The sequence below is a fragment of the Micropterus salmoides genome, unplaced genomic scaffold (assembly GCF_014851395.1).
Source record: "Micropterus salmoides isolate LMB-PRFRI ecotype aquatic unplaced genomic scaffold, ASM1485139v1 Ms_hic_scaffold_2, whole genome shotgun sequence".
NCBI classification, from domain to species: Eukaryota; Metazoa; Chordata; class Actinopteri; order Centrarchiformes; family Centrarchidae; genus Micropterus; species Micropterus salmoides.
The window spans coordinates 45,931,769-45,952,821 of NW_024041150.1; the positions used below are offsets into that span (position 1 = coordinate 45,931,769).

Sequence of the window (21,053 nt, forward strand, 5' to 3'; positions counted from 1 at the left end):
CTCATATTCGTTTGCACTATTGCTCTTGTGGTTTTAATTTTTATGAGTTTTTTTATGCACAGCTCCTCTTCTGTTTACCTTTGATTTAAATAATTTCGATGGTCTGTATTTGTCCTTCATTCAGCATTCTTTGGTTTCTTTCTCTGTGTTTGTCCTTCATTCAACATTCTTTAGCTTCTTTATGTCTGAAACATGCAGCCAGTCCTCATTTCTCTCATGCATCTGCCCGCCAATAAAAACACCTGGTTCAATGTGCGTGAGCAGGCAGCGACCTGACAGGTGAGTCCTGATATCTGTATACCCATTGTTTTCATCTCTCTCCTTTTATAGTAAGGGGGCAAGGGTGTGAACCAGGACGGGAATAGATGAGTTCTGACTCGTGGTTTCACTTGCTTTCACCTTCATCTCAGCTTCGCACGGTAAGACTTACTCTCATTTTTTGGTTTGATTAAAATTGGTGTTTGTCTGTGGACTCGTCTGGCAATAATATCAGATGTCCTGAGCAGGGGTCTCATTTCTAAACAGTGTGTAAGTACGAAAGAGGGCTGGAAACATGTGTATGCCACATCCCAAGCAAAGGTTGTGATCTATAAAAAACAGACCTGACAGGAGATTGTGTAAGTAAACTCTGAAGAGGCCTATTATTGTGTAAAATAAATCCAAATATTACCTCTGAGTAATTACAGGTTTAAAGCTTTTCTGAACAAACAAACAGATGTTTGATTTTGATTGATTTTCCCTGAAGTAGCAATAAAAAATCATTGCAGCCAAAAAGCCAGCTAAACTTTTACTGCCCTGGTGGAAAATATGTATTTCCTTTTACTGCTAATGGCTATATGTAACAAGACCATGTGCCTGTCAATTGATCAATAATAAATACTTTAAGAATTTGCATTAAAAAAAGTTTTTTGGATATTGCTTCCCACTGTGCACACAAATGTGTAATTTGTACTTTCACAATGTAAATGCCCATTAAAAACATTGCACTGTTTTAGCACAAGCTGAAATTATGGCTGTCAGTACTACTTTTTGGTTCTGTTGTATATTTTGGTAAGATTTGCAGATTGCTTATCTAATCAAGCAAAGCAAGAGGAGCTTTGATCCTCCCCTGACAATGCCTTGGTAAACTTCATGTATTATGTGGTTTATAATGGACTGTGGTGCAGAAACAGAGGCTTACATTGTCCAGATATCGGTCAGTGGTCATACTTGATGCACTAGATGTGATAGTTTTTGAGATGTTCTTCATTTACTTTGGTATATTTGTCCAGATGAGCCAACCCTCCCAATAATGTATTACAGGAGTATGAGACATCATGTAGCACTTCATTTCTTGATGTGGTAGATGTTTATTAATGAACAAGTGTTCTGCCCTCACTGTTCGAACTGAGCACAGTTAAGCAGACAGATAAACTCCTACACATGTGACAGGTGTATTGTCTTCTTTATTGAGACGTTCCCTTCACATATCTACAAAGTGAAACTGGAAGAAAATAACAAAGCATATTTTTCAGGCACTAAAGAAGGCTCTGGTATGCTACACATTAATACCATGTTCTGTGTGGACACATTTGCATACAATACAAATACATGCAAAGGAGAATTGCAAACATTTGGCATATAGATAGCAACATGCAAAAAGAAACACTAAGAAATATGTTTGAATAAACAAAATATAGCTGTACATTTACCATAATCACTACGTAATAATTAAACAAATGCAAATTCTAAAGCTACATACAGCATAGCTGAGTGGATGCTACTAGCATGACTTTAATATTAACTGTCTATGAAGATTCTCAGTCATCCAGGTCATAGTTCTCCAAAGAAGGTTAAAGTCAAGGGCAACTGGACTTGGTTGAAGACACTGGAAGACGTTTCGTCCCTCATCCAAAGGACTTCTTCAGTTCTGACTGACTGGCAGGGAAACTCAGCTATTTAACCTCAGTGGGGTCGTTGGCCCGGGTCATCGATACCGCTGGTTCGTTAGTGTTCCTGGTTGCTGTAACGACAGTCGTTACGGTCGTTAAGACTACCGGTGGCCAAGACTGAACGACCATCGTTGGTATCTTCACCTGAGGCCAATAGGTTACGTTTGTTGAGTTTCCTGGGAAGTGATGAAAGGACAGCATTGTAAGTGGGGGATAAGTGGTGGCGTAGACCCCCTCCCCTGTTCAATGACGGCTTCTCAACCCTGGTGTAGATGCTTCCTTGACACCTCTTTCAAACCATGCATCTTCTCTGTCTAAAATGTGCACCTGGTGGTCCTCAAACGAGTGTCCTCTGTCCTTCAGATGTAAGTAGACTGCAGAGTCTTGACCTGAGGAGTTGGCCCTTCTTGTGTTGAGCCATGCGTTTGTGTTGTGGTTGTTTAGTCTCCCCAATATACAGGTCTGTGCATTCCTCACTGCATTGGACCGCATACACTAGATTGCTTTTCTTGTGTTTGGGTGTGCGGTCTTTGGGGTGGACCAGCATCTGTCTTAGTGTGTTCTTGGGTTTAAAAAACACAGGGATGTTGTGTTTGTTGAAAATCCTCCTGAGTTCACGTATAGAATGACAATGTTGTTGCGTTTGACCTTCTTTTCCTCTCCTGTAGTTTTGTTCTTCTTGGATCTTGTGGCTGTCTTCACAAAGGTCCATTTAGGGTATCCACAGGCTGTAAGTGCCCCCTTCAGGTGGTTCTGTTCCTTCTCTCTGGCTTGGGCGCTTGTTGGTATATTTTCCGCTCTGTGGTGCAGTGTCCTCATGACCCCTAGCTTGTGCTCCAGTGGGTGGTGGGAATCGAACAGTAGGTATTGGTCTGTGTGTGTGGGTTTTCTGTAAACCCCAGTTTGCAGGCTCCTGTCCTCTTCAATGTGTACAGCGCAGTCCAGGAAGGCCAAACTGTTGTTGTGAACATCTTCTCGTGTGAACTTGATGTGACTGTCCACAGAGTTGATGTGTTCTGTGAAGGCTTTTAATTTTGACCCAGGTGTCGTCCACATATCTGTACCAGTGGCTCGGTGCTATTCCTCTGAAGGAGTTGAGGGCTTTATTCTCCACTTCTTCCATGCAGATGTTTGCCACAATCGGGGATACCGGTGAGCCCATGGCACAGCCATGCTTCTGTCTGTAGAATCCACCGTTGTACTGGAAGTAGGTGGTGTTTAGACAGAGGTCGAGTAATTTGCAGATTTGGTCAGGGCTGAGGCTAGTTCTGTTGTCCAGGGTGTTGTCTTGTGTTAGCCGTTTCCTAACGGTTTCTACTGCCTCTATGGTGGGGATGCAGGTGAACAAAGAAGTCACGTCATAGGATACCATGGTTTCATCTGGATCCAGTTTTAGTCCTCGAACTTTGTTTACAAAGTCAATAGAGTTTTGGACGTGGTGAGGCGTGTTTCCCACCAATGGAGCTAAGATGGTGGAAATGTGTTTGGCAATGTTGTAGGTGACAGCCTGTGGATACCCTAAATAGACCACAATATCCAAGAAGAACAAAACTACAGGGGAGGAAAAGAAGGTCAAACGCAACAACATTGTGATTCCATACGTGTCTGGAGTATCAGAGAAACTCAGGAGGATTTTCAACAAACACAACATCCCTGTGTTTTGTCTCTCTCTTCACCCCAACCGGTCGAGGCAGATGGCCGCCCACCCTGAGCCATGGTTCTGCTCGAGGTTTCTGCCTCTTAAAAGGAAGTTTTTCCTTGCCTCTGTCGCCTAGTGCTTGCTCTTGGTGGGATCTGTTGGGCTTCTGTAAATATCATCATAGAGTACGGTCTAGACCTGCTCTTTTATGAAAAGCGCTGTGAGATAACTGTTGTTGTGTTTTGGCGCTATATAAATAAAATTGAATTGAATTGAATTGAAAATACACAAACGCATGGCTCAACACAGAAGGGCCAACTCCTCAGGTCAAGACTCTGCAGTCTACTTACATCTGAAGGACAGAGGACACTCGTTTGAGGACCACCAGGTGCACATTTTAGACAGAGAAGATGCATGGTTTGAAAGAGGTGTCAAGGAAGCATCTACACCAGGGTTGAGAAGCCGTCATTGAACAGGGGAGGGGGTCTACGCCACCACTTATCCCCCACTTACAATGCTGTCCTTTCATCACTTCCCAGGAAACTCAACAAACGTAACCTATTGGCCTCAGGTGAAGATACCAACGATGGTCGTTCAGTCTTGGCCACAGGTAGTCTCAACGACCGTAACGACTGTCGTCACAGCAACAAGGAACACTAACGAACCAGCGGTATCGATGACCCGGGATAACGACCCCACTGAGGTTAAATAGCTGAGTTTCCCTGCCAGTCAGTCAGAACTGAAGAAGTCCTTTGGATGAGGGACGAAACGTCTTCCAGTATCTTCAACCAAGTCCAGTTGCCCTTGACTTTAACCTTTGTTGGATAACAAGACATGAATGCAAACAGCAACAGCCTCTTGCCCAGCACAACAAGTAACAATAATATTCCAAAAAAACCTTTTTAAGTCAATATAATTTCTTAATATAGCTATCTAAAGAAATCTCAGTTCTTGACTGGCAACTTTCTACTATCTCACAGAGGACATCTTTTGTCTTTTTGTCGTAGGGGGGGTGTTCAGAAAACAGTTTTTTAAAAAGAGTGAAAGAGAAAACAGTTGAGTGAAACGTTCAGCCCTACTCGGCTCTGCCCAACACAACGCGACCCAGACAACAGAGAACTTTACTAGAGATTCCACCCAGCCCTGTTAGGACCTGGTCTGAGTACTGTTGAGAGAGCATAGAGCGACGGACGTTAAAATTAATGTCCTGTACACCTTCCATCTCTCACAGCAGTCAGACTGAGATTTCCTCTTATTGACCATCATCACTGTGGATCCAGATCCTGGAAAAACTCTGAACTGAACCTGTGTGTTTCTCTTCATGTGTGCACCACAGCTCTTCTGCCGGTGAAGGACGACACAGACGAAGACATGGACGACCAAACCACTGTGAATAATATGAAAGCAGGTACACACTCAATGTAACACACACACAAACACATAGTAGCACACTGTAACACTCACACTGTAACACAAACTGGAAAAATCCCTCGTAACACACTGTAACACACTCAATGTAACACACACAGTAACACACACGATAGCACACGGTAAAACACACACACTGTAAAAATCCCTCGTAACACAAAGTGACACACTGTAAGACACTGTAACACACTGTGACACACTGTAACACACACCGAAGGACACAGTGACACACTGAAACACATTGTAAGACACACTGTAACACACACCGAAGGACACAGTGACACACTGTAACACACTGTGACACACTGTAACACACACCGAAGGACACAGTGACACACTGTAACACACTGTGACACACTGTAACACACACCGAAGGACACAGTGACACACTGAAACACATTGTAAGACACACTGTAACAAACACCGAAGGACACAGTGACACACTGTAACACACACCGAAGGACACAGTGACACACTGTAACACACACCGAAGCACAAAGTGACACACTGTAACACACTGTAAGACACTGTAACACACTGTAAGAAAAACTGTAACACACACCGAAGCACAAAGTGAAGCACTGTAACACACTGTGACACACAGTGACACACTGTAACACACTGTGACACACTGTAACACACTGTGACACACTGTAACACACTGTGACACACTGTAACACACAGGGACACACTGTAACACACACCGAGGCACACAGTGACACACTGTAACACACACAGTGACACACTGTCACACTGTAACACACACATTGACACACTGTAACACACTGTAACACACACCGAAGGACACAGTGACACAGTGTAACACACTGTGAAACACACCGAAGCACAAAGTGACACACTGTAACACACACCGAAGGACACAGTGACACACTGTAACACACTGTAACACACTGTAACACACTGTAACACACACCGAAGGACACAGTGACACACTGTAACACACTGTAACACACTGTAACACACTGTAACACACTGTAACACACACCGAAGCACACAGTGACAAACTGTAACACACTGTGACAAACTGTGACACACTGTGACAAACTGACATACTGTAACACACAGGGACACACTGTAACACACACAGTGACACACTGTCACACTGTAACACACACAGTTACACACTGTAACACACTGTAACACACACCGAAGCACACAGTGACACACTGTAACACACACAGTGACACACTGTAACACACACAGTGACACACTGTCACACTGTAACACACACAGTGACACACTGTAACATACTGTAACACACACCGAAGCACACAGTGACACACTGTAACACACTGTGACACACAGTGACACACTGTAACACACTGTGACACACTGACACACTGTAACAAACAGTTACACACTAACACACACCGAAGCACACAGTGACACACTGTAACACACTGTGACACACTGTGACACACTGACACACAGTAACACACTGTAACACACTGTGACACACTGACACACAGTAACACACTGTAACACACACCGAAGCACACAGTGACACACTGTAACACACTGTAAGACACACTGTTACACACACTGTGACACACTGTAACACACAGTGACACTGTAACACACTGTAACACATTGTAAGACACACTGTTACACACACTGACACACTGTAACACACACCGAAGCACACAGTGACACACTGTAACACACTGTAAGACACACTGTTACACACACTGTGACACACTGTAACACACAGTGACACTGTAACACACTGTAACACATTGTAAGACACACTGTTACACACACTGACACACTGTAACACACACCGAAGCACACAGTGACACACTGTAACACACTGTGACAAACTGTAACACACTGTGACAAACTGACATACTGTAACACACAGGGACACACTGTAACACACACAGTGACACACTGTCACACTGTAACACACACAGTTACACACTGTAACACACACAGTGACACACTGTCACACTGTAACACACACAGTGACACACTGTAACATACTGTAACACACACCGAAGCACACAGTGACACACTGTAACACACTGTGACACACAGTGACACACTGTAACACACTGTGACACACTGACACACTGTAACAAACAGTTACACACTAACACACACCGAAGCACACAGTGACACACTGTAACACACTGTGACACACTGTGACACACTGACACACAGTAACACACTGTAACACACTGTGACACACTGACACACAGTAACACACTGTAACACACACCGAAGCACACAGTGACACACTGTAACACACTGTAAGACACACTGTTACACACACTGTGACACACTGTAACACACAGTGACACTGTAACACACTGTAACACATTGTAAGACACACTGTTACACACACTGACACACTGTAACACACACCGAAGCACACAGTGACACACTGTAACACACTGTGACAAACTGTAACACACTGTGACAAACTGACATACTGTAACACACAGGGACACACTGTAACACACACAGTGACACACTGTCACACTGTAACACACACAGTTACACACTGTAACACACTGTAACACACACCGAAGCACACAGTGACACACTGTAACACACACAGTGACACACTGTAACACACACAGTGACACACTGTCACACTGTAACACACTGTAACACAAAGTGACACACTGTAACACATTGTAACACACTGTAACACACTGTAACACACACCGAAGCACACAGTGACACACTGTAAGACAAACTGTAACTCACACAGTGACACACTGTAACACATTGTAACACACAGTGATAAACTGTAATACACAGTGACACACTGTAACACACTCCGAAGCACAAAGTGACACACTGTAAGACAAACTGTAAATCACACAGTGAAACACTGTAACACATTGTAAAACATTGTAACACATTGTAACACATTGTAACAAATTGTAACACACTGTAACACACTGTAACACATTGTAACACACTGTAACACATTGTAACACATTGTAACACACTGTAACACACAGTGACACGCTGTAACACACTGTAAGCCACACCGAAGCACACAGTGACACACTGTAAGACAAACTGTAACTCACACAGTGACACACTGTAACACATTGTAACACATTGTAACACACTGTAACACACTGTAACACATTGTAAAACACTGTAACACATTGTAACACATTGTAACGCACTGTAACACATTGTAACACACTGTAACACACTGTAACACACTGTGACAAACTGACATACTGTAACACACAGGGACACACTGTAACACACACAGTGACACACTGTCACACTGTAACACACACAGTTACACACTGTAACACACTGTAACACATTGTAACACACTGTAAAACATTGTAAAACACTGTAACACACTGTAACACATTGTAACGCACTGTAACACATTGTAACACACTGTAACGCACTGTAACACATTGTAACACACTGTAACACACTGTAACACACACCGAAGCACACAGTGACACACTGTAAGACAAACTGTAACTCACACAGTGAAATACTGTAACACATTGTAACACACTGTAACACATTGTAACACACTGTAACACACTGTAACACATTTTAACACACTGTAAAACACAGTGACACACTGTAACACACTGTAACACATTGTAACACATTGTAACACACTGTAACACACAGTGACACGCTGTAACACACTGTAAGACACACCGAAGCACACAGTGACACACTGTAAGACAAACTGTAACTCACACAGTGACACACTGTAACACATTGTAACACACTGTAACACACTGTAACACATTGTAAAACACTGTAACACATTGTAAAACATTGTAACGCACTGTAACACATTGTAACACACTGTAACACACTGTAACACATTGTAACACACTGTAAAACACAGTGACACACTGTAAAACACTGTAACACATTGTAACACATTGTAACACACTGTAACACATTGTAACACATTGTAACACACTGTAACACAAAGTGACACACTGTAACACACTGTAACACACACCGAAGCACACAGTGACACACTGTAAGACAAACTGTAACTCACACAGTGAAACACTGTAACACATTGTAACACACTGTAACACACTGTAACACACTGTAACACACTGTAAAACACAGTGACACACTGTAAAACACTGTAACACATTGTAACACATTGTAACACACTGTAACACATTGTAACACATTGTAACACACTGTAACACAAAGTGACACACTGTAACACACAGTGACACACTGTAACACACTGTAACACACACCGAAGCACACAGTGACACACTGTAAGACAAACTGTAACTCACACAGTGACACACTGTAACACATTGTAAGACACTGTAACACATTGTAACACACTGTAACACACTGTAACACATTGTAACACACTGTAAAACAAAGTAACACATTGTAACACACTATAAAACACAGTGACACACTGTAAAACACTGTAACACATTGTAACACACTGTAACACATTGTAACACACTGTAACACATTGTAACACATTGTAACACACTGTAACACATTGTAACACACTGTAACACACACCGAAGCACACGGTGACGCACTGTAACAAATTGTAAGACACTGTAACACATTGTAACACACAGTGATAAACTGTAATACACAGTGACACACTGTAAAACACTGTAACACATTGTAACACACTGTAACACATTGTAACACACTGTAACACATTGTAACACATTGTAACACACTGTAACACATTGTAACACACTGTAACACACTGTAACACACACCGAAGCACACGGTGACACACTGTAAGACAAACTGTAACTCACACAGTGAAACACTGTAACACACTGTAACACATTGTAACACACTGTAACACATTGTAACACACTGTAACACATTGTAACACATTGTAACACACTGTAACACATTGTAACACACTGTAACACATTGTAACACACTGTAACACACTGTAACACATTGTAACACACTGTAAAACAAAGTAACACACTGTAACACACTGTAACACACTGTAACACATTGTAACACACTGTAACACACTGTAACACATTGTAACACACTGTAAAACAAAGTAACACATTGTAACACACTGTAACACATTGTAACACACTATAAAACACAGTGACACACTGTAAAACACTGTAACACATTGTAACACACTGTAACACATTGTAACACACTGTAACACATTGTAACACATTGTAACACACTGTAACACACACCGAAGCACACAGTGACACACTGTAACACACACAGTGACACACTGTAACACACACAGTGACACACTGTCACACTGTAACACACACAGTGACACACTGTAACACACAGGGACACACTGTAACACACACCGAAGCACACAGTGACACACTGTGACATACACTGTATCACACAGTAATACACAGTGACACACTGTAACACACACCGAAGCACACAGTGACACACTGTAACACACAGTGACACACTGTAACACACACCGAAGCACACAGTGACACACTGTAACACACTGTAACACACATTGACACACTGTAACACACACCGAAGCACACAGTGACACACTGAAACACACTGTAACACACACCGAAGCACACTGTGACACACTGTAACAAACTGTAACACTCACCGTAGCACAGTGACACACTGTAACACACACCGAAACACACAGTGACACATTGTAACACACTGTAACACACAGTGACACACTGTAACACACTGTAACACAGTGACACAATGTAACACACACCTAAGCACACAGTGACACACTGTAACACACTGTAACACACTATAACAAACAGTGACACACTGTAACACACACCGAAGCACACTGTGACACACTGTAACAAACTGTAACACTCACCGTAGCACAGTGACACACTGTAACACACAGTGACACACTGTAACACACAGTGACACACTGTAACACACTATAACACACTGTAACACACTATAACACACAGTGACACACTGTAACACACTGTAACACACTATAACACACAGTGACACACTGTAACACACACCGAAGCACACGGTGACACACTGTAACACATTGTAACACACTGTAACACACTGTAACACACACCGAAGCACACAGTGACACACTGTAACACACACAGTGACACACTGTCACACTGTAACACACACAGTGACACACTGTAACACACACAGTGACACACTGTAACACACTGTAAAACACAGTGACACACTGTAACACACTGTAACACACAGTGACACACTGTAACACACACCGAAGTACACTGTGACACACTGTAACACATTGTAAGACACTGTAACACATTGTAACACACTGTAACACATTGTAACACACTGTAACACACACCGAAGCACACGGTGACACACTGTAACACATTGTAAGACACTGTAACACATTGTAACACACAGTGATAAACTGTAATACACAGTGACACACTGTAAAACACTGTAACACATTGTAACACACTGTAACACATTGTAACACACTGTAACACATTGTAACACATTGTAACACACTGTAACACACTGTAACACACAGTGACACACTGTAACACACTGTAACACAGTGACACACTGTAACACACACCTAAGCACACAGTGACACACTGTAACACACTGTAACACACTATAACAAACAGTGACACACTGTAACACACACCGAAGCACACTGTGACACACTGTAACAAACTGTAACACTCACCGTAGCACAGTGACACACTGTAACACACAGTGACACACTGTAACACACTATAACACACTGTAACACACTGTAACACACAGTGACACACTGTAACACACTGTAACACACTGTAACACACACCGAAGCACACTGTGACACACTGTAACACACAGTGACACACTGTGACACACTGTAACACACTGTAACACACAGTGACACACTGTAACACACAGTGACACACTGTAACACACACCGAAGCACACAGTAACACACTGTAACATACAGTGACACACAGTGACACACTGTAACACACTGTAACACACTGTAACACACAGTGACACACTGTGACACACTGTAACACACTGTAACACACAGTGACACACTGTAACACACTGTAACACACAGTGACACACTGTGACACACTGTAACACACTGTAACACACTGTAACACACAGTGACACACTGTAACAAACTGTAACACTCACCGTAGCACAGTGACACACTGTAACACACAGTGACACACTGTAACACACACCGAAGCACACAGTGACACACTGTAACACACTGTAACACACAGTGACACACTGTAACACACACCGAAGTACACTGTGACACACTGTAACACATTGTAAGACACTGTAACACATTGTAACACACTGTAACACACACCGAAGCACACGGTGACACACTGTAACACATTGTAAGACACTGTAACACATTGTAACACACAGTGATAAACTGTAATACACAGTGACACACTGTAAAACACTGTAACACATTGTAACACACTGTAACACATTGTAACACACTGTAACACATTGTAACACATTGTAACACACTGTAACACATTGTAACACACTGTAACACACTGTAACACACACCGAAGCACACGGTGACACACTGTAAGACAAACTGTAACTCACACAGTGAAACACTGTAACACACTGTAACACATTGTAACACACTGTAACACATTGTAACACACTGTAACACATTGTAACACATTGTAACACACTGTAACACATTGTAACACACTGTAACACATTGTAACACACTGTAACACACTGTAACACATTGTAACACACTGTAAAACAAAGTAACACACTGTAACACACTGTAACACACTGTAACACATTGTAACACACTGTAACACACTGTAACACATCGTAACACACTGTAAAACAAAGTAACACATTGTAACACACTGTAACACATTGTAACACATTGTAACACACTGTAACACACACCGAAGCACACGGTGACACACTGTAACACATTGTAACACACTGTAACACACTGTAACACACACCGAAGCACACAGTGACACACTGTAACACACACAGTGACACACTGTCACACTGTAACACACACAGTGACACACTGTCACACTGTAACACACACAGTGACACACTGTAACACACAGGGACACACTGTAACACACACCGAAGCACACAGTGACACACTGTGACATACACTGTATCACACAGTAATACACAGTGACACACTGTAACACACACCGAAGCACACAGTGACACACCGAAGCACACAGTGACACACTGTAACACACACCGAAGCACACAGTGACACACTGTAACACACTGTAACACACATTGACACACTGTAACACACACCGAAGCACACAGTGACACACTGAAACACACTGTAACACACAGTGACACACTGTAACACACACCGAAGCACACTGTGACACACTGTAACAAACTGTAACACTCACCGTAGCACAGTGACACACTGTAACACACACCGAAGCACACAGTGACACACTGTAACACACTGTAACACACAGTGACACACTGTAACACACTGTAACACAGTGACACACTGTAACACACACCTAAGCACACAGTGACACACTGTAACACACTGTAACACACTATAACAAACAGTGACACACTGTAACACACACCGAAGCGCACTGTGACACACTGTAACAAACTGTAACACTCACCGTAGCACAGTGACACACTGTAACACACAGTGACACACTGTAACACACAGTGACACACTGTAACACACTGTAACACACTGTAACACACTATAACACACAGTGACACACTGTAACACACTGTAACACACACCGAAGCACACAGTGACACACTGTAACACACTGTAACACACAGTGACACACTGTAACACACTGTAACACACTGTAACACACACCGAAGCACACTGTGACACACTGTAACACACAGTGACACACTGTGACACACTGTAACACACTGTAACACACAGTGACACACTGTAACACACTGTAACACACAGTGACACACTGTAACACACACCGAAGCACACAGTAACACACTGTAACACACAGTGACACACAGTGACACACTGTAACACACTGTAACACACTGTAACACACAGTGACACACTGTGACACACTGTAACACACTGTAACACACAGTGACACACTGTAACACACTGTAACACACTGTAACACACAGTGACACACTGTGACACACTGTAACACACTGTAACACACTGTAACACACAGTGACACACTGTGACACACTGTAACAAACTGTAACACTCACCGTAGCACAGTGACACACTGTAACACACAGTGACACACTGTAACACACTATAACACACAGTGACACACTGTAACACACACCGAAGCACACAGTGACACACTGTAACACACTGTAACACACAGTGACACACTGTAACACACTATAACACACAGTGACACACTGTAACACACACCGAAGTACACTGTGACACACTGTAACACACTGTAACACACTGTAACACACTGTAACACACAGTGACACACAGTGACACACTGTAACACTCACCGTAGCACACAGTGACACACACAGCTGTGTAAATGCACATGTGTGAAGTTAGCGAGCTAACTCATACACAAACACTGATGACGGATCATTTAACACATAAAGTGAACCAGCCCCGGCCTCCAGCAGACAGACAGCAGTGACTCGCCTGTCACTCACAGTGGCCACGCCCCTAACTTAGTATTTAAGCTTCTTCTTGGTTTAAACAGAGCTTCTTTCTTCTTCCTGTTCTGCATGACCGGCTCTGGTGAATTTCAAACTCGCGTCACAATAGGCACTGACTGCTGTCTGGCTGAGGACACGGCACCTGCTGCAGCGGCAGAGACAGCGTTATGTCAATCAACAACCCTGCACAACCTTTAGAAATGGCTCACACTGGACTCCCCGCAGAGACGCAGCAGTGCCGTTAAATGTCCTACGATGATCTGGATCTGGAACACAAAGTGCTGGGCTCTGGGGGCCCAGATTCAGCAGCAGCTGCTGCCGGAGCTCCACTGTGGTGACATTTACCTCGTGGAGATTCACCTCACACCTTGTGGGTTAGAGCTTCACATAGCATAGCAGCTCTCAGGTCTAATGGAAATATGTCCTTTAGTGAGTCTTCTGAAATAAAGAGTCCAATCCAGACGTCTTCAAGGGTTTTATTCTCCGCAAAGGCTCAGACAGACATACAGAGTGCAGACAGCCAGGGAAGAACCAGGGGACTTAATATCACGCAGCAGTCTCAGGGTGGCCAGGAGGGGGGACCAGCTGTCCTGAGATGAAGGCCTATTAAGGACGGTCAGATAAGGAACCCTCTAACGAGCTACTTTTTCAGGGGAACCTGATAATAATGCAACACACAGTAGATCAGTAAAAGATCAGTAAAAGTCTCTCTTCCTAATGTCTCCCCCTTCTCCTCAAACCTAGGTGGTCCCCCTCTCCAGACCAGTCCCCAGTCTCCTCCTCCCTACGCTGCACAGGCCCCGCCCCCACTACAGCCTGTCCAGCAGGCTCCTCTTCAACAGGTCCAGTACCAGGCTCAACAGGGTCCCGTGATCCAAATGACTCCTCAGCCAGTGCAAATGAGCCAACCGCAGCCCGGTAAGAGTCTCAGCGTTACTTTACAACGATGAAGAAATCCAGAGTAACACTTTATATTATTTAAAATATGATGCTCGATAAATATATGACAGGTAGTTGCCCTTGACTTTAACATTCTTTGGATGACTGAAATCCTTCACAGACATACACAGTACTAGAACACATCTTGACCTAAAACATGTAATTTAATTAAAAGTATTCCTCTCTGTCTCAATGTTGACATGAAGCAAGAACATATAAATGTGACTCTGCACCATGTTAAAATGATCATCCCAATCTGTCCCACACTCCGTCCTCCCCACTGCACTCTAGTAAAAGTTTCACAGCCACTCAGTGTCATTTCTGAAGGAAGCACACATCAGGGAGTGAGCACATTGCTAGATGCTAAGAGTCAAAGCTAACACAGCAGAGCTAGTTAGGTGCCATTTCCACAGCAGGTTATTAAGTGCATGTTTAGCAGTAAGGACATTTTGTAGAAAACAAATGATGAAAACTAGTAGAAAAACATGTTCTAGATTAAAATCTCCATGTTTTTACGGATCACAGACTGATGGATAAATGTTATGGAGGCAGATTTTTAGAACGGCTGTGTGCGTGTGTGTGTGTTGTGACGCTGTAAATGCTGTCCAGGCGCCGTGCACAGTGGCTGCCCTCTGCTCCTGATTGGGATGATCCTGCATTTCCGCATCAGGATCAATAAAGAGTGTGTTTGAAACCTGTGTACCGTTGTGTGCCTCAGTCCAGGTAATGATTTGTTCTGGGGACCTGGGTGATGTCCCCACCGTGACCACCTGCAAGAACTGTGGACAGCGGATCGAAACCAGGGTGGTGTATCAAAGTGGGATCTTGGCCTGGATAATCTGTGGACTCTGCCTTGTGTTCGGGTAACACACACACACAGCCGTCATTACTACAGATGTATTTCCATGTTTGAATATTGGGGGTCCTAGCTGATATATGTTATGGTTACGGTTACTAAGACAGCAGGGTGGGGGGGCGGGGCCTTTGACCTCAACTGACTGGTTCAGCTTATTATTGACCTTTGTGGGCTGAAAGATGCTCTGTTTAATCTGTTATCGTTATTCAGGTTCTTGTTATTAACAGGAAGAAACAAAGACAACCCGTGTAATTTGAGCACAGGCTTAGGACGAATGTTAACTACCTTTAGTTTTGGTTAGTGTTTTCCTGGGTCTTTGTGATGTAATTGTGTTAATTAAAATCACGAGTTGAGTTGTTTAGGATGAGCTGTACAGGAGAACCACTTGTAAATGGATCTCTCTCTCTCAGGCTGTGGTGCGGCTGCTGTGTCATCCCCTTCTTTGTGGACAGATGCAAAGATGCTCATCATTACTGCAGCAAATGCAACGTCAGCCTCGGTATCCACAAGAGGATGTAGTGGTCAACACACACACGTTGTTCATTCTCCAGATATTAAGGCAACATGATGTTTCTGTTGGGATAATCAATTTCAGCTAAATAAGTAAATGAAAATCACCTGATGGTGACTGGCTTTGGGAGAAACAGATGATCACACCTTTCTTTGACCAGGAGGGCTCACAGCACACCTGGAAACCTCTTCAGCACTTCTGTGCAGCTGCTGCTTCTTTCATGTTCTTCTCTGTTTTCTCCTTTAATAAATCAAGCTAAAGACAGCAGTTTGTTGTACTTCCGTTCTTTGTTTAATCCTTTCCATGGAAACAGACACATTCCGAGGTGGTGTACAGCAAACGATGTGGGCTTTGTTGATCATTGGCAGACTTTCTGGGGAAGACCTGGTCTGATCCGGAGAGACGGCATCCATCCCACTTGGGAAGGAGCAGCTCTCATTTCTAGAAATCTGGCCAAGTTTATTAGTGGACCAAATCCATGACAACCCAGAGTTGAGACCAGGAGGCAGAGTCGCAGTTTAACACACTTCTCTGCCCTTCTTTTTCAGCAGTTACCCACCCAAAACCCCACGCAGAGTCGCAGTCTAACACACTTCTCTGCTCCTCCATTTCAGGAGTTACTTAGTGAAAATCCTATAGTGACGGTGTCTGCCCCCCGACCATCGAAATTATTTAAAAAGGTAAACAGAAGAGGAGCTGTGCATAAAAACCTCATAAAAATTAAAACCACAAGAGCAATAGTGCAAACGAATAGGAGAGTTAAATGTGGACTCTTAAACATCAGATCTCTCTCTTCTAAAGGTGTACTAGTAAATGAACTAATATCAGATTATGATATTGATTTATTTGGTCTTACTGAAACCTGGCTGGGTGATGGAGAATATGTTAGCCTAAATGAATCCACCCCTCCCAGTCATATTAATACTCACATTCCTCGAGGCACAGGCCGAGGAGGTGGAGTTGCAGCTATCTTCCACTCTAGCCTACTAATCAGCTCTAAACCTAAACTAAACTATAACTCATTTGAAAGTCTTGTTCTTAGTCTTTCGCACCCAAGTTGGAAATCACTGCAACCAATTCTCTTCGTTATAGTGTACCGAGCACCTGGCCCGTACTCTGAATTCTTATCTGAATTTGCAGAGTTTTTGTCAACTTTAGTCCTTAAAACGGACAAAGTTATTATTGTAGGAGATTTTAATATTCATGTGGATGTTGAGAATGACAGCTTTAGTACTGCGTTTATCTCTCTGTTAGATTCCATTGGCTTCTCTCAGAGTGTTCATGAACCGACTCACTGTTTTAACCACACCCTCGACCTTGTTTTGGTGTATGGTATTGAAATTGAACATTTAATGTATTTCCACAGAATCCCTCTTTATCCGACCACTGTTTGATAACTCTTGAGTTTGTATTGCTGAACTACAAGATGTCTGTCTGATAGTGCTGTAGCTAAATTTAAGGATGCGATTCCATCAGCTCTAAATACATTATCTAGTCACAAAGTAATGGAGGACTCCTATGCTAATTTCAGTCCCTCCCAAATCGATCATCTTGTTGATAGTGCTGCAGGCTCACTGCAAATGACACTGGACTCTGTAGCCCCTCTAAAAAAGAAAATACTAAAACAAAGACGGTTAGCTCCATGCTATAATACTGAAACTCACAAATTAAAGCAAATATCGCAGAAACTTGAGAGGAATTGGCGTTCCACCAAAGTGGAAAATTCTCGTTTAATTTGGTAAGATAGTCTTAAAACTTATAGGAAGGCCCTCCGTAATGCCAGAGCAGCGTACTACTCGTCATTAATAGAGGAAAATAGGAACAACCCCAGGTTTCTTTTCAGCACTGTAGCCAGGCTGACAGAGAGTCACAGCTCTATTGAGCCAAGTATTCCCATAGCTCTCAGTAGTTACGACTTCATGAGCTTCTTTAATGATAAAATTCTAGCTATTAGAGACAAAATTCACCAAGACCTGCCCTCAACTGGCACCAACTTATCTCTTAACTCAGGAACCTTAGAAACAGCTGTAGAACCAGATACATGTTTAGACTGTTTTACTTCCCTCAATCTTTACCAACTAACTTCAATAATTTCTTCATCTAAACCATCAACCTGCCTCTTAGACCCCATCCCGACTAGGCTGCTTAAAGATGTTTTACCCTTAGTCAGCACCTCTATACTAGATATGATCAATCTATCTTTATCAACAGGCTATGTACCACAGTACTTTAAAGTAGCTGTAATTAAACCTCTTCTGAAAAAGCCCAAACTTGATCCGGATGTTTTAGCCAACTATAGACCTATATCTAACCTTCCATTTCTCTCTAAGGTTCTGGAGAAAGCAGTTGCTAAACAGCTGTGTGACTTTCTACAGAGCAATAGTTTATTTGAGGATTTTCAGTCAGGATTTAGAGCTCATCATAGCACAGAGACAGCACTGGTGAAAATTACTAATGACCTCCTTATTGCATCAGACAAAGGACTTGTCTCTGTACTGGTTTTATTAGATATTAGTGCTGCATTTGATACCATTGACCATCAGATCCTATTGCAGAGACTGGAATATTTCATTGGCATTAAAGGAACCGCTCTAAGCTGGTTTAAGTCCTATTTATCAGATCAATTTCAGTTTGTTCATTTTAACGATGAGTCCTCCATGCACGCCAAAGTTACTCATGGAGTTCCTCAAGGATCTGTCCTCGGACCAATCCTTCCACTTTATATATGCTTCCTTTAGGCAATATTATCAGGAAACATTCCATAAGCTTTCACTGTTATGCAGTTGATACTCAACTAAACTTCAAATGTGCCTTCAGGATGTTAAAACCTGGATGACCTGTAATTTTCTAATGTTAAACTCAGATAAAACTGAAGTTATTGCTCTGGGGCTTAAGCACCTCCGTGACGTATTATCTAAAGATATAGTTTCCCTGGATGGCATCGCCCTGGCCTCCAGCACCACTGTGAGGAATCTTGGAGTTATCTTTGATCAGGACATGTCGTTTAAGTCTCACATTAAGCAAATTTCAAGGACCGCCTTTTTTCACCTACGTAATATTGCGAAAATCAGGAACATCCTGTCTAAAAATGATGCAGAAAAACTAGTCCATGCATTTGTTACTTCTAGGCTGGATTACTGCAATTCCTTATTATCAGGCTGCTCGAAAAAGTCCATTAAGACTCTTCAGCTGATCCAGAATGCTGCAGCACGTGTTCTGACAGGAACCAGGAAAAGAGATCACATTTCTCCTGTTTTAGCTTCTTTGCATTGGCTTCCAGTAAAATCCAGAATAGAATTTAAAATCATTCTTCTTACCTACAAAGCTCTTAATGGTCAGGCACCATCTTATCTTAAAGAGCTCATAGTACCTTACTACCCCACCAGAGCACTGCGCTCCCAGAATGCAGGGTTACTTGTGGTTCCTAGAGTCTCCAAAAGTAGACTAGGAGCCAGAGCGTTCAGCTATCAAGCTCCTCTCCTGTGGAACCAGGTTCCAGTTTGGGTTCAGGAGGCATAGCAGGCCTCTCTCTCTCTCCCCCCCCCGAAACAACAGTGAGATTTAGTGAGCGTCGCTAAAAGATGGAAAGAACTGGGAGTGTTTGGAGGTTCAGTGTGTAAGTTTGAGTGACATCCAGTGGTGAGGGTTGCCCCCCACATTTGTGTGCACAGTGGCTAAGCAATATCCTACAAACAAAGACAAGTAATCTGGTTTCTCTAAAGTGCGGAGTGGTTGCTGCTGGTGTATCGTGTCATAATGCACCAGTCTTTTAAAAAGCTGTTTACGACGTGGTTAAATCAGACTGCTGGCGTTCATATTTATCTTTCTGGTGTTAGTTTAACTTTGTCTGAGCTGAGAAATATTTCATAATGTCAGTGTTTTCCTTTTCAGAATCATAATAACATTTGTTTTTCAAATTTCAATATTGTCCACAATAGTCGCAAATCTCCTCGATTAACTGATTTGTTGTTTGGTTCATAAACTGAAGGAAATAGTGAAAAATGCTGATCCTTGTTCTCCAAAGCCCACAGCGACGTCTTGTTAACAAGATGTCAGCTGTCTTGTTTTGTCTACTTTTAGGAGTTTACTGTCATAGAAGAAAGCACCAAATATCCAAAT

General features: G+C 42.7%; 1 protein-coding gene across 1 annotated transcript; it reads left to right on the forward strand.

Annotated features, from left to right (window-relative positions):
* Positions 1–330: 330 nt before the first annotated feature.
* LOC119911559 (cell death-inducing p53-target protein 1 homolog) lies at positions 331–17,201 on the forward strand. Its single transcript, XM_038730462.1, has 5 exons — positions 331–419; positions 4,907–4,978; positions 15,373–15,546; positions 16,286–16,430; positions 16,834–17,201. The coding sequence occupies exons 2-5, from the start codon at positions 4,942–4,944 to the stop codon at positions 16,940–16,942; spliced, it is 465 nt and encodes a 154-aa protein (XP_038586390.1). The 5' UTR covers positions 331–419; positions 4,907–4,941; the 3' UTR covers positions 16,943–17,201.
* Positions 17,202–21,053: the final 3,852 nt, after the last annotated feature.

Bases quoted from the DNA above. Each gene is read 5' to 3' on its own strand.
- LOC119911559 (XM_038730462.1), top strand. From the start codon at position 4,942: ATGGACGACCAAACCACTGTGAATAATATGAAAGCAG. The intron at 4,979-15,372 runs GTACACACTCAA...CCTCAAACCTAG, and splicing joins TGTGAATAATATGAAAGCAG to GTGGTCCCCCTCTCCAGACC. The intron at 15,547-16,285 runs GTAAGAGTCTCA...TGTGTGCCTCAG, and splicing joins AATGAGCCAACCGCAGCCCG to TCCAGGTAATGATTTGTTCT.